The sequence below is a fragment of the Equus caballus genome, chromosome 22, assembly GCF_041296265.1.
Source record: "Equus caballus isolate H_3958 breed thoroughbred chromosome 22, TB-T2T, whole genome shotgun sequence".
NCBI lineage: Eukaryota > Metazoa > Chordata > Mammalia > Perissodactyla > Equidae > Equus > Equus caballus.
In genome coordinates, this window is record NC_091705.1 from 25,445,542 (window position 1) to 25,459,357 (window position 13,816).

The following is a 13,816-nucleotide window of genomic DNA, read 5'->3' on the forward strand; positions in this document are numbered from 1 at the left end:
AGAATTTCATGACCTGAGAATGCTATTGACTCGAATTTCACGGCGTCTTAGTGTTCCAGCAATGCGTGCTTCCCCCAGATACCCACACAGATCACTCAGCTCTCTGCTCAGACTGTCACCTTCTCAGGGAGGCCCTCCCTCACCTCTCTATTCAAGTTGTCTGCCACCTGCTCCTGCCTATTCTTCTCCACCATGGTTGTCACCACTTAACAATGTATCAAATACTTGCTTACTGCCTCCTGTACTAGAAGGGAAGCAGGAATTTTCATGTGTCTCGTTCGCTGCTGTACCCCCAGGGCCTAGAACAATGCCTACACAGAGCAGATGCTCAATAAACATTTGTCGAATGTCTATAAATGAATGAACTGTGGAATGATTAAACTGCTGTAATTATCACATAAAGGTACCATATAATCGTTTTAAAAATAGTGACTGCCAACTTTCCAGCGTGTTCCACCTCACTCAATACTTCACCTCATGGATGGAGAGAGGAGTTGTCGTGCCTCTCGCCCTAAGACAGGGGTCTCACTTGAGATAAGATCTGGGCTCCTAGGAGAGGGAAAATAATTGAAATGAAGGAAAGGGAAGGATGCGTCTTAAAGGGGATATTCAAGGACCTGGAACCTACCAATTTTTCAGACCTCAAATGTTACCAGCAGCTCCTCCAAGAAGCTCTCCCTGATGGCCAGATTAACTTGGCTCCCCTGTCCAATACTCTTCAACTTCTACAGACCCTGTTCACTTTGCATTGTTTGTATTTAGAGATGTGCTGGATGACTGTTTGATTGACATCTGCAGATAAGGACCACACCTACTTTGTATCTCATGCTTAGACCAGCGCCTGGCACACAGTAGGCGCTCCAGACCTATTTGTGGAATGAACGCATGAACACCATGTCACACTCCTGTTGGCAGGATGGAAAAGGACCTGCTAGGGACAATAGCTGTCAAGGGTCAGCGGGTACCAGAGGGAGGAGGACCCTCAGGGGACTGTGACTTCGGGTCTCCAGCCACCCCTCTGGAGCCACCTCCAGGGTAAGGGGTAGGGTAGGCGTGAGCAAACTTTTTCTGTAAATGGACAGACAGTAAAACATACACTGCCTGCTGTTGTAACAATCAGCCATAGACAGTATGTAAACAATAAGCATGGCTGTGTCCCAAACTTTACTTAAGGATACTACCCTTGAGTTTAATATAAGCTTCATGTGTCACAAAAACATTCTTACTTTGATCTTTTCAACAATTAAAAAGTGTAAACCTCACAAACGGCAAAGGTTGTAATTTGCAAAACCCTTGAGATAAAGCTTTAAGTAGAAAGGAAGGGTGGGAGACTGAGGTGAAGAAGGGAGGTTTTTTTCTTTCTGCTCTGTGATGTTGGGCAAGGCACTTAACCACACTGAGCCTCCGCCTTTGGAAAGGGGCAGTAATAAAAGTCCTTGGCTCCCAAGGTAGTCGTGAGGATTAACTGAGACAAAGCCTTCGGCTCCAGCCAGGGGGGGCTCAGCGTGAGGCACTGGGTTACTATTGTTACTAATAATCATTATTATTATTACCAGGGAGGCTTTGGGAGGAGCAAACGGAAGGATACATGCAAATCCCCCAGCACAAAGTCTGGCACCACGGGGGACCTCCACAGAAGCTCCTAACTTCCTCTGTTCTCCACCCTGGCCCACACCCCATCCTAGGTCACTCCGGATAGACCTCCCCAGCATCGTCCACTGGCCCCCTCAGGCTCTCCTTCTCCCCAAAGGCCCCGGCTGAGACTGGAAAAGATACCCACGGCAGCTGGTCAGGGAGCAGGGAGAGGTCCGGACACAGAGGGAGGAGGGTTCTGACCAGGACCTGGCTCATTGTCTGAGCCCACCAGCCCGCCAGCCAGCTGATGTCCTGGGTCGCCGACACCAGCTGGCCAACCCCACCCCCACCCCCACCCCAACACCCCCTCCCCCCTGATCCCTCCTCAGCACTCAGCCTCCGCCCCTACCCACCCACAGCCTAGAAAGACTCAGGGTGTGACTAGAGGGTCTGAGCTTTTGTCCCCCAAATCGTAGGCTGATTTGCATTCCTTTAGCGATTTGCACACCCCATTCATTTGTAGAGAGCTAGACAGCTGCAAAACCTGCAGGGTCCTTTGGGTTTACTTTGAGTGGGGTTTTGAAATGTGATTTTGGGTGTTCCCTTCCAGCCCTTCAGCACTTCCTTATTCTGAGACTTTGGCCAAGCGGCTTTGCCACTCGGATCCTCAGTTTCCTCATCTGGAAATGGGGACAATAACACCTTTCCTATAGAGTGATTCTGGGGAGTAAATAAGAGAATGCATGCAACATACCTGGCACAAAGTGTGTGTTCAACAAATGGTAGCTGTTATTACTTCTTTTTAAAATTTATTTTAATTAATTAATTTATTTTGAGGAAGATTAGCCCCGAACTAACATCTGCTGCCAATCCTCCTCTTTTTGCTGAGGAAGACAGGTCCTGAAAGCTACCATCCGTGTCTATCTTCCTCTACTTTATATGTGGGATGTCTGCCACAGCATGGCTTGCCATGGGGTGCCATGTCCACACCTGGGATCCAGGCCAGGGAACGCCGGGCCGCCGAAGCGGAATGTGCACACTTAACTGCTGCACCACTGGGCCGGCCCCCAGCCACATTTTAAGTGCTCAGTACCCACACGTTCTGGTGGCTGCTGTACTGAGCAGCACAGTTACAGAACATTCCCATTATCGAAGCAAGTTGCCTTAGACTGTGCTGATTCAAAGCCTCTAATTCCCCTGAGCTTTTCTCCCTTTCTCAAATAGGGCTCTCCCTTCTGCAGTCTTTCTCACCGCCCCCAGCAAGGTAATGACCTTGGTGAGTGGGCGTTCTTTTGTTCTCGACACCTGAGCAGGAGGGAGGAGAACAGGTGTGGAGCTGAGCCCTGCAGCACCGAGGTAAAGCAAACAGCTGCACCCAACTCTGTCCCAGCCACCAGCAGGAGCCTCCTGGCCCGGATGCGGATGAGGTAGGGGAGGCACCGGGAGTTGCAGGGCCTGTCCTCACCACCACTTCCCAGAGGCGGTTTAAGGTCACACATGTCTGGGCCTGGGATGAGCAGTTTCCAGCACAGCTGTCACCTGGGAAAGGTGCGCCAGATGGGAGGCCCAGAGGGGAGGGGAGGGGAGGGGAGGATGAGCTACCTCTCGGTGCGAAGGTTCAGCTGTGCCAGAGGCTGAAGGGCATAAATGGGTCACATTAAGACTACTTCAAACTAAATGCATCTGCTGTGGGCCCGGCTCAGCTCTGGAGCTTAACCACCACAGCAAGAAAGGAGCATCTCCATGTGACTGTCTGTTGGCATCCCAAAGTTAACAGCCTTTTTCTTCTTTTTTTTAAAGTAGCTAGTGCTGAGTCCCTCCGTGGAGGTAGAGGGCACTAAGATTTTTTTTTTTTTTTAAAGATTGGCCCTGAGCTAACATCTGTCGCCAATCTTTTTTGCTTCTTTTTCTTCTCTCCAAAGCCCCCAGTACATAGTTGTACATTCTAGTTGTAGATCCTTCTGGCTCTGCTATGTGAGATGCCGCCTCAGCGTGCCTTGATAAGCGTTGCTAGATCCGCGCCAAGGATCCAAACCGGCGAAACCCTGGGCCAGCAAAGTGGAGCAGGCGAACTTAACCACTTGGCCATGGGCCAGCCCCCAAAGTTAACATCTTTAAACCTCAACTCTTGCTTTTGCCCCCAGGATGTGTCTGTTCATCCCACAGTTATCTCTCTCCCAGGGGATGGCTGCTCCATCCTTCCAGCAGTCCCACCCAAAACTTTAGAATCATCCTTGACCTTTCTCTTTCCCATGCCCTACAAAGGAGACATCAGCAAATCCTATTGGCTCCACCTTCAAAATGTATCTCAAATCCAACCCCTTCTCATCGTCTTCACTGTCTGCCACCCCCCTGGTCTGAACCACTGTTGTCTGCCTCCAGGGTTCGGCAGCTTCTCCTTATACTCTCCACCTCGGAGGCATGAAAATCATGTCGCTCCTCTCCTCAAACTGTGTATTGGCTCCAAAATGCACTCAGAACAAAGTTAAATTCCTTACTGCAGCCTACTGAGCCCCACTTATCTGGCCTGGTCCCCTTACCCAGTCACAGACTGATGTCCTTTCTGTGCCCTTCATGCTCTTGCCTCAGGGCCTGGCTCCTGCTACCCTTACCTCATACAGCTTCTGGCAGCTCTCTTACCTTCTTCAGGTCTCAGGAATGTAAATACTCTCTCTCTCTCTTTTTTTTTTGGTGAGGAAGATTGGCCCTGAGCTAACATCCATTGCCAATCTTCCTCTTTTTGCTTGAGGAAGATTGTTGCTGAGCTAACATCTGCACCAATCTTCTTCTATTTTATATGTGGGACGCTGCCACAGCATGACTTGATGAGCAGTGTGTAGGTTCATGCCCAGGATCTGAATCCATCAGCCCTCAGCCACCAAAGCAGAGCATGTGAACTTAACTACTATGCCACCAGGTCAGCCCCTAATACCTTCTTTTTTTTTTTTTTTTTTTTTGAGAAAGATTAGCCCTGAGCTAACATCTGCTGCCAATCCTCCTTTTTTGCTGAGGAAGACTGGCCCTGAGCTAACATCCGTGCACATCTTCCTCTACTTTATATGTGGGATGCCACCGCAGCATGGCTTGACAAGTGGTGTGTAGGTCCACGCCTGGGATCAAAACTTGCGAACCCCAGGCTGCTGAAGTGGAACGTGGGAACTTAACCGCTGTTTCACTGGGCTGGCCCCCCTAATACCTTCTTTAAAGAAGCCTTTCTCAAAGATTTTATTTTCCCTTTTTCTCCCAAAGCCCCCCCAGTACCTAGTTGTGTATTTTTAGTTGTGGGTCCCTCTAGTTGTGGCATGTGGGACGCCGCCTCAGCATGGTCTGACGAGTGGTGCCATGTCCACACCCAGGACTCGAACCAGTGAAACCCTGGGTCATCGGAGCAGAGCACACGAACTTAACCACTCGGCCATGGGGACGGCCCCCAAAGAAGACTTTCTTAGTCACCTTACGTAAAATAGCATCTGCACTGCCCCCTGCCTTAGTCTTGTCTTATTTTTCCTCAGAGCACCTATCATAGTGTATATTTATTTACTTGCTCACTGTCAGTCCACTGTCCTTGTCCCATCACAAGGATGGAGGCTCCACGGGGCAGGAGTTTTGTCTTTGTTCACTGCTGTATGCCCAGTGCTCAGCACAGTGCCTGGCACACAGTAGGTGCTCAGTGAAGGAAAGAGGGAAGCAGAGGCTGTGGCTAGGAGCCATGCTGGGCGCCTAATACAGTTATCTAACACCCATAGGCCGTAAGGCAGGTGCTGTTGCTATCTGACTTCGCAGATGGGGAAATGCCACTCAGAGGCAACGACTTACTGCAAATTAGTAACAGACTTACAGTGTGTCCCTCGTACTGCTCCCCCATATACAATCAGAATTGACACTCGGGGAGCTGTAGGAGACGGAATTCTGAGTGAACGCCAGGGCTGCCGTCGCGTGGGAATGACGTCTGAGACCCTCTGCTCCACGAGTGGGCAGCTCTCAGGAGATGTCTTTTCCACTTCTCCACTTCTCAGAGGAGGCTCTAAATCTCTGGATTTCTCTCTCTTTTAGTATGGCTTGTGGCTAGTTGTTTAAAGGAAAAGAAAAGCAAATCAGAGGCCTCTGGGCATACTTGAAACCTTTTATATGCGTTCCTCTGCCTCAGGCTAAGACATCCCTTCTAGGGTGGGTCTCCCAGGGACAGCTCTGGCTTAGGTCACTCTCTCCCTGCAGCCTGAACTGCTGAAAGAGGGGTGTGGCTGGGAGTCTGAAAAGCTTTGAGGGTGGGGCAGGTAAAGAAGAAGTGAGAGGGAAGACGAGGTCTGAGAGAGAGTCAGGGGTCGCACAGTGGAGGACTTTGTAGGTCCTGGTGGGCAGTTTGCATTTTATTTTAAGCACACTGGGGAGTCTTGGGGAAGTGTTTGCTATTTTTCATTTGTAATTTTTTATTGAGGAAAAACATACAGAGCGCAAATCTTAAGTGTGAATTTTCTCAAACTGAACACACACGTGTAACGGCCCGGCACCCAGATCAAGAGTCAGAACATCACCAGCCCCCAGAAGCCCTCCAGGAGTGCTGGCCCAGTCACTAACCCTCCCCCAGACTAGGATCACCACTCTCCTGATGTCTAACAGCATAGATTAGTTTACTTATTCTTGGGACTTTATATATAAATGGAATCACACAGTGTGTACTTGTGTCTGGCTTCTTTCACCCAACATGATGTGAGATTCATCTCTGTTGTCTGTATAGCAATAGTTTGTTTAATGTCATAGCTGTGTAGCATTCAACTGTGTGAATATACCACAATTAATTTATCCTGTTGACAGACACTTTGGAACATTCTGGTTTGAGGTTTTGGAAATAATCGTACTATATTGGGGCCGGCCTGGTGGCGCAGTGGTTAAATGTGCACATTCCACTTTGGCGGCCCGCAGTTCACCAGTTCGGATTCCGGGTACAGACACGGCACCGCTCATCAAGCCATGCTGTGGCAGGTATCCCACATATAAAGTAGAGGAAGATGAGCACGGATGTTAACTCAGGGCCAGTCTTCCTCAGCAAAAAGAGGAGGATTGGCATCAGATGTTAGCTCAGGGCTGACTTCCTCAAAAAAAAAAAAAAAAAAACTTTCATTGTGTAAAATTGTAAAAAAAAAATTCGTAGTATAAGCAGTTGTATACATGTCTTTTCACACACACAGGTAAGCATTCCTCTCTGGTATACACCTAGGAGTGGAAATACTGGGTCATAGAACAGGCATGTGCCTAGCCTAAGTAGAAGCTGTTTTCCTAAGTGGTTGTACTACTTTAACTCTGACCATCAGAGTGGAGAGTTCATGTGTGTTTTAGGCAGAGTGACACAACCTGTGTCCTAGTCCACCATCTACGCTGTTAAATGTTTGTTGAGTGACCAAGTGAGTGAATGTAGAAGCACAAGTTGAAAAGGGAGACACTTCTGACTGGGGCTGGCTGAACTCTCCTGGGATGCAGTTTCTCATCAGACACCATCCTGGGCCCAAAGACCAGCTATAAACAAGAAAAGATCCCTGCCCCTAAGGAACTTGAAACATGTATAGGGTTTAAAGCTGTGTTCCGGTGGGGTTCATGGGGTCTGTGTTCAGTACAAAGTTACTTCTATTGTTTGGAGGGACAAGGGTACCTGGAAAAATGGATGAGGAGGAACATGGTAACAGTTAGGCAGGACTTTAAGGCATATTCGCATATTTGCCTTTAGGCCTAAAGAAGGCCAAGGGACCAGTTTGGACAAAGGCCTGGAGGACAGTGTTGTCTGGAGAAGAGCCAGTATGGTGACTTGGGGTAAAAACATGGATTCTAGAATTGGCCAATTACCAGCTGTGTGACCTGGGACAAAGCACTCAGCCCTCATGAGCCTCAGTCTTCTCTTCTGTTAAAAGGGACATGATAGCACTTAACCTAGCAGAGATATTAGCTATGCTTTCTGCTTTGCACACAGGACCTGGCACACAGGAAGCATTCAATCGATGTAGCTCTTGTGAAATACAGTCATGTGCCACATAATGACGTTTCAGTCAACAACGGACCGCATATACGGTGGTGGTCCCACAAGTTCCCTACCATAGAGCCTAGGTGTATGGTAGGCTATACTATCTGCGTTTGTGTAAGTACACCCTATGATTACACAACGATGAAATCACCTAAGGCCGCCTTTCTCGGAACGTATCCCTGTCATTAAGCAACACATGACTGTATCTCTGTGTAGCCAGAGAGGAAGGTAAGGCAGGCAGAAGGCGAGGGTGAGCGAGGTTAGAGTGCGTACAGCCTTGAATACCATGATGAGTTTAAATAGTTTTTGTCCATAGGGAGCCACTTAGGATTTTAAAGGAGGCTGGAATGTGGGCAGACATGAGTTGCCCAGATCCTCTGGCTGCAAAGGACAGTTAGTGAAGGGAGAACCTTAGAGGAAGGGAAGCCAATTAGGAGACTGTTGCAATAGTGCAGTATACCTTTCTGCAGGTATGACATATTTTATAATAAAATGTCTAAATGGAGACCAAAAAAATAAAGAAGTGATGATAACCTCACCCTGGACAGCAGAAGTCAGTAGAGGAGGAAGATGTGGATTCCAGTGGCATTTACCAGTGAAGTCAAGGAGATGATGACTGGATGTAGGAGTTGCAAGGAGCAAGCCTCTGTATCATTGCCTGCAGGGCAAGAGGTACACTGCTTTGGGGTGGCATACCCTTCTCTCCTTGGGGACTTCTGAGTCTCATGAATTTACTTACCCATCAGGGAGCAATACTGGCCATTAACAATATATCATATTTTTATCTATAAATTTGGAAATGTTGTAAAATAATTTTAATACCCATTGTTAGGGTGTTGAGAGATGAGCATACCCAACCACTACTGGTGGAAACATGATTTGGTAAAACTGAAAATGTTGCTATCATTTGACCCAATAATATCATTTTGAAAAATCTCTTCTGGGGCCAGCCCAGCAGCATAATGATTAAGTTTTTGTGCTCCACTTTGGCTGCCCAGGGTTCACCAGTTCGCCAGTTTGGATCCCAGGCACAGACCTACACCCTGCTCATCAAGGCATGCTGTGGAGGCGTCCTACATGCAAAATAGAGGAAGATTGGCACAGATGTTAGCTCAGGACCAATCTTCCTCACCAAAAGTAAAAGAAAAATATATTCTAAGAATCAGAAAATAGGAAAGACGGATGCACAGTGATGTTCAACAAGGCATAATTTATTAATAGAAAAAATAAAACAAACAGCCCTAAAGACTATTCATATCGGATTCTATCAAAAGTAAAGTATTATGTGGCCATCCATTAAAGTGATGTTCATAAATGATTTTTAGTGATGTGGAAAAATGCTGATGTATGTAATAGTGAGAAAAAGGAAAAAGGCAGGAGGCAGAAATGCATTAATAGTATCATCTCAATTATGTAAATATACTCATGAATAGAAAAATTTGAGAAGGATATACAGTAAAACAACAGCAATTTATTTCTGTGTGTTAAGAACTGAGTGGTTGGGGCTGGCTTGGTAGAGTAGCAGTTAAGTGCGCACACTCTGCTTCTCGGCGGCCCGGGGTTCACTGGTTCGGATCCTGGGTGCGGACATGGCACTGCTTGACACACCATGCTGTGGTAGGCGTCCCACATATAAAGTAAAGGAAGATGGGCACGGATGTTAGCTCAGGGCCAGTCTTCCTCAGTGAAAAGCGGAGGATTGGCAGCAGTTAGCTCAGGGCTAATCTTCCTCAAAAACAAAAAGAACTGAGTGGTTTTCATTTTCTTCCAAGTCTCGTGTGGTACACAAATTCCTCACCATGAATATTCTCACATTTTTCTCATAAACAATAACGAATTTTAAGAATATAACCCTCGGGGGGCTGGCCCCGTGGCCGAGTGGTTAAGTTCGCGCGCTCCGCTGCAGGCGGCCCAGTGTTTCGTTAGTTCGAATCCTGGGCGCGGACATGGCACTGCTCATCAGACCACGCTGAGGCAGCGTCCCACATGCCACAACTAGAAGAACCCACAACGAAGAATACACAACTATGTCCCGGGGGGCTTTGGGGAGAAAAAGGAAAAAATAAAATCTTTAAAAAAAAAAAAAAAGAATATAACCCTCGGCCAAGAAGCTCAACTTGTTCATCTCTCCCTCTGGGAGCTCTTGGGCTCTTCAGCCTCCTGTGGAGAAAAAGCCTTGCTTATTAGAGAAGTCCCAACCATGGCAAATAGTTCCCTGGTACACAGATAGGCTTTCTAAAGTGCCATGGGCATTTTAGGTTCCTGTTTACCTAACAAGGACCATACACCTTTAAATTGGCTTCTCTTCACTGACTGTCATCTGGCTGGGCCTTGTGTTTATCACCTGCCAGCGGAAGGGGCATGGCCAGGGCAGATGGCAGGCAGCATTCACGTCTCCCTGCCACCCATCTTTATTCTTCTTGTCACCAGTTAGGAAAACATCACTTGGTTTGGACAAGAAACAGCCAGGCCCCAAGCCATTTTCTTAGGTCTACAAAGTGCATGATTCCTTTAGAAGGTTGTGAAAAGCATGTCAGAATTCAATTCTGTCTAAGACTAAGCTTCTGACTCAGGCAAACTTTATGGTAAGTCTCTTAACCTCTCTGAGCCTCAGCTCCTTTGGCTGGAAAATAGAGCTTTTGCAAAGCTGAGGTCAAATTCAGTCAACAAGGCACAGGTATCTGTGTCTGACTCTTAAATGTTAGTGTCCCTGATCCTCTAGGCCTTAGGTAACCAATGGATACAGGTGCTGCTTTTCTAGAAGGCCTCTCTCCCCTACCTTCAACACATGTACACACCCCACCACAAACTAAGCAAGAATGATAAAGAAATAGAAAAGGTGGTGAACCTGTGGAGACTAATTTATATCTGAAACCCAATAGAACTTGAGAAATCTGTATGTTCAAAGCCAGGCCTGTCCAGGTCTTTAGCAAGAAAGTTTTATTTTCAAAAATAGTAGAATGTAGTATATCTCAAACAATGAAATACTACCTGGCAATAAAAAGGGAAGGTAAACTACTGGTAGATACAACACAGATGAATCTCAAAATCACTATGCTGGGTGAAAGAAGCCAGGCAGCAGAGTACATGTTGTATGAACCCATTTATATGCAATTCCAGAAAATGCAAACTAATGCATGGTGCCAGAAAGCAGATTAGTGGTTCCCTGGGTCTAGATGTAGATGGAAGGATGCTTTGTAAAGGAAGAGGAGGAATCAGAGAGGGGTGATGGAAGTGTTTGGCATCTTGATAATGCTGGTGATTTCACAGGTATATGTAATTGTCAAAACTCATCAAATTGGGTCCTTTAAATTGATGTGGTTCATTGTATATAAAGTACACCTAAAAAAGTTGATTTTTAAAAAAGCAATCATAAGAGCTGGAGAGGACACGATGGAGAGCGACTGCTCATGAGTATGGAGTTTCTTTTTGGGATGATGAAAATGTTCTAAAGTTAGATTCTGGTGATGGTTGTACAACTCTGTGAATATATTAAAACCACTGAATTGTACACTTTAAATGGGTGATTGTACGATATATGAATCATATCTCAATAAAGCTAGTAAGCAAAAAACAATTATATAGCTACAGTGATAGAAGTAAGAATAGTAGTGACTGCCGGGGGGGAAAGAGACATTACACATTCTTCTAGGGTGGTGGAAGATGAGCTTTGTCTTGGTATGTGTGGTAGTTACAAAGTGTTATTTAAACCTGAAACAATTCATTGAGTCGTATGCTTGCCATTTGCATTTTGCTATATATGTACATATACTTCAATTTTTTCACTTTTTAAATTCACTTAAAAATTTATATAAAGTAACTTTCACTTTTTAAAATGTACAGTTCTATGAGTTTTGACAAATGCATGTAATTATCATGGCAATCAAGATGTAGAATAGATCTAGAATTTACCCATGCCATTTTATTTTTATTTTTTAGTTTTTTTCCAACTTTGTTTTTCTTTTTGAGGAAGATTAGCCCTTAGCTAACACGTGCAACCAATCCTCCTCTTTTTGCTGAGGAAGACTGGCCCTTGTTAACATCCATGCCCATCTTCTTCTATTTTATGCGGGATCCCTACCACAGCATGGCGTGCCAAGTGGTGCCATGTCCACACCCAGGATCCAAACCCACAAACCCTGGGCCACGGAGAAGCAGAACGTGTGAACTTAACCGCTGCGCCACTGGCTGGCCCAGAGGAGTTTGGAATTTTTAATCTCTTGTTTTAATTTTAATCCCTGTTTTTGACAGAATAGTTCAGAGTAACTTAAAGTACTAGGTCTGAAGTCAGAAGTTCCTAGGTTCCAATCCCAGCTCTGCTTCTTGCTAACAGGAACCAGTGGGCAAGCTGCTTGGTGGGGAAGCCCTTTCTGCACGTGTGGAAAGGGTGAAATAATACCTCTTTCCCTCATTGTGAGGATTACCTGAATGGAGTGTATAAAAATAGCACCCGAACACGATAAAGAGCTCAATAGCAATAAAGATAGCTAACAGTTATTAATATTATGATGATGACATTTTCTGCTTTTGGAACACCATCAGCCAGAAAGGGGAAGCGACTTAACGACGTGCGAAAGGCGACCAGGCCTCAACCTGGATAACCCAGGTGAGCAGTCGTCCCCGCCCGTGAGCTCCGCCCCCTAGGACTCCGCCTCCGCCCTCGGGCCTGAGCCGCTGCCCCGGCCTCAGCAGCAAGACCTGCGCCCGAAGAGCGGGCCGTGCGCGCGACGGGCGCGCATGACGCAGGAGGGGCGGGTCTGAGGAGCAGGACGCGCCGGGATAGGGCGGCAGGTTCGCGCGGAAGGGGCGGGGCAGGTCAGGGGGCGGGGTTTCGCGGGAGCAGGTCTTTGGGCCGGGCTTCCGCGTGCGTTGGTCTGGCGGGCGAGAGCGCGCGGCGGGGGCGTGCCGGCGGGCGGGGCGGGGCTAGCCGGGGGCGGGGCGGTGCACGGCCTAACGGCGGCGGTGGCGGCGACAGCAGCGGCGGCGCTGGGCTTTGCGAGCTCGGCGGCTACAGGTCCCGCGGCGGCGCCTGAGAGGGACCCGGGCCGCGGGTGGAGGCCGGAGGCGCGCGGCGGCGGCTCTCGGCGATGGTGGGCGTCCCTGGACCGGCCGCCTTCCAGCGTAAGCGGGGCAGGAATGCGGGCGGCGAGGGGGGCGTGTGAGGGGCCTGCAGCTCCACAGGCGCGAGCTCCCGAGAGGCCCCCGGCGCGAGGCTGGGGTGGGGAAACTGAGGCCCGAAGCAGGGCGCAGATCCAAGGTCACGCGGCGGGCCGGGCCTTCCCGGGCTCCCGAGGCCGCCCGGGCGCTTCCTGCGCCGCCCGGAGAGCTCGGGGCTCACAGTGTGAGCGCAACTGGGGACCGCGGCCTCGGAGCCCAGGCCCGGCCGGCGACCATCGGGCTTGCCCGCGGACAAGGATTGTTTTGTTTCCCGGCGCTGGGGCCACGAAGCGCGGCTCCTGGGGAAGTGTTATGTCCAATTTCGAGGGACGTGTGGCCGGTGGTGGAGGCGAGGATGCCCCTCCCAGGGGCCTGTTGAGTGCAGGCTTAGGGGTCGGACTGCCTAGGTTCACATCCCAGCTCCCCCACTTAGAGGCTGTGACCTTGGTTCTCTCCGAGCCTCAGTTCCCCCATCTGCAAAATGGAGGCGTGCAGATTCTTGGGTTTTGTGAGCCCAGCAGAATGCTGAGCAGACTCTGTCACACACACAAGCGCGAAAACTGTCATTGTTGTAATCGCTAATAAACCTCATCCAGTGAACCTCGCTCCCAGTGAACCTCGCTTGGAGAAGCCCGAAATTGGGCTCTGTCTGTGTATTGGAGATTTTGTTTTGTCTTCGGTTAGTCCTGCTTTATGATCCAACTGTTTTCCTACCTCCGTTTCTCCATTCCAGCTTTTATCTACCAGTCCTCTTAGAATAGAATTCTTTGAGATCCTTGGCGGAGGGGTGGGAGTCTTTTAATAACAATAAAATTTTAATTGTTTCTTGTTACAGCAGCAATAATAGCCAAGAGTTTTTGAGCAGATGGCATTTTGTATTTTATTCATTTGATATTTATTAAATGATCTATTAAGTAAAAGTATCATTCTCGGCTTTCGGAATATAGCAGCAAATTGGACCAAACCCGGGCTTTGAGTTTGGTTGGGGGAAGGGGAGAGAGGACATGGTAAATGAGGAAACAGATAAATCCATTTTGCATGTTTTCTCTTATTTAATCCTGGTGACAACATAAA

General features: G+C 48.1%; 1 protein-coding gene across 6 annotated transcripts in view; it reads left to right on the forward strand.

Annotated features, from left to right (window-relative positions):
- The first annotated feature begins 12,487 nt into the window (after positions 1–12,487).
- Positions 12,488–13,816, forward strand: part of CBFA2T2 (CBFA2/RUNX1 partner transcriptional co-repressor 2) — a 138,726-nt gene continuing 137,397 nt past the window's right edge. For 2 of the 6 annotated variants that reach the window (XM_070247307.1, XM_070247309.1), the window contains exon 1: positions 12,529–12,706. Coding sequence is in view for 2 of the 6 variants with exons in the window: in XM_023626370.2 (XP_023482138.1) it covers positions 12,673–12,706 (34 nt within the window). In the remaining 4 variants the exon portion in view is untranslated. Of the gene's footprint in view, positions 12,707–13,816 lie in introns of all 6 variants that reach the window. The other 4 variants (XM_023626370.2, XM_023626369.2, XM_070247306.1 and 1 more) reach the window with 4 other exon arrangements.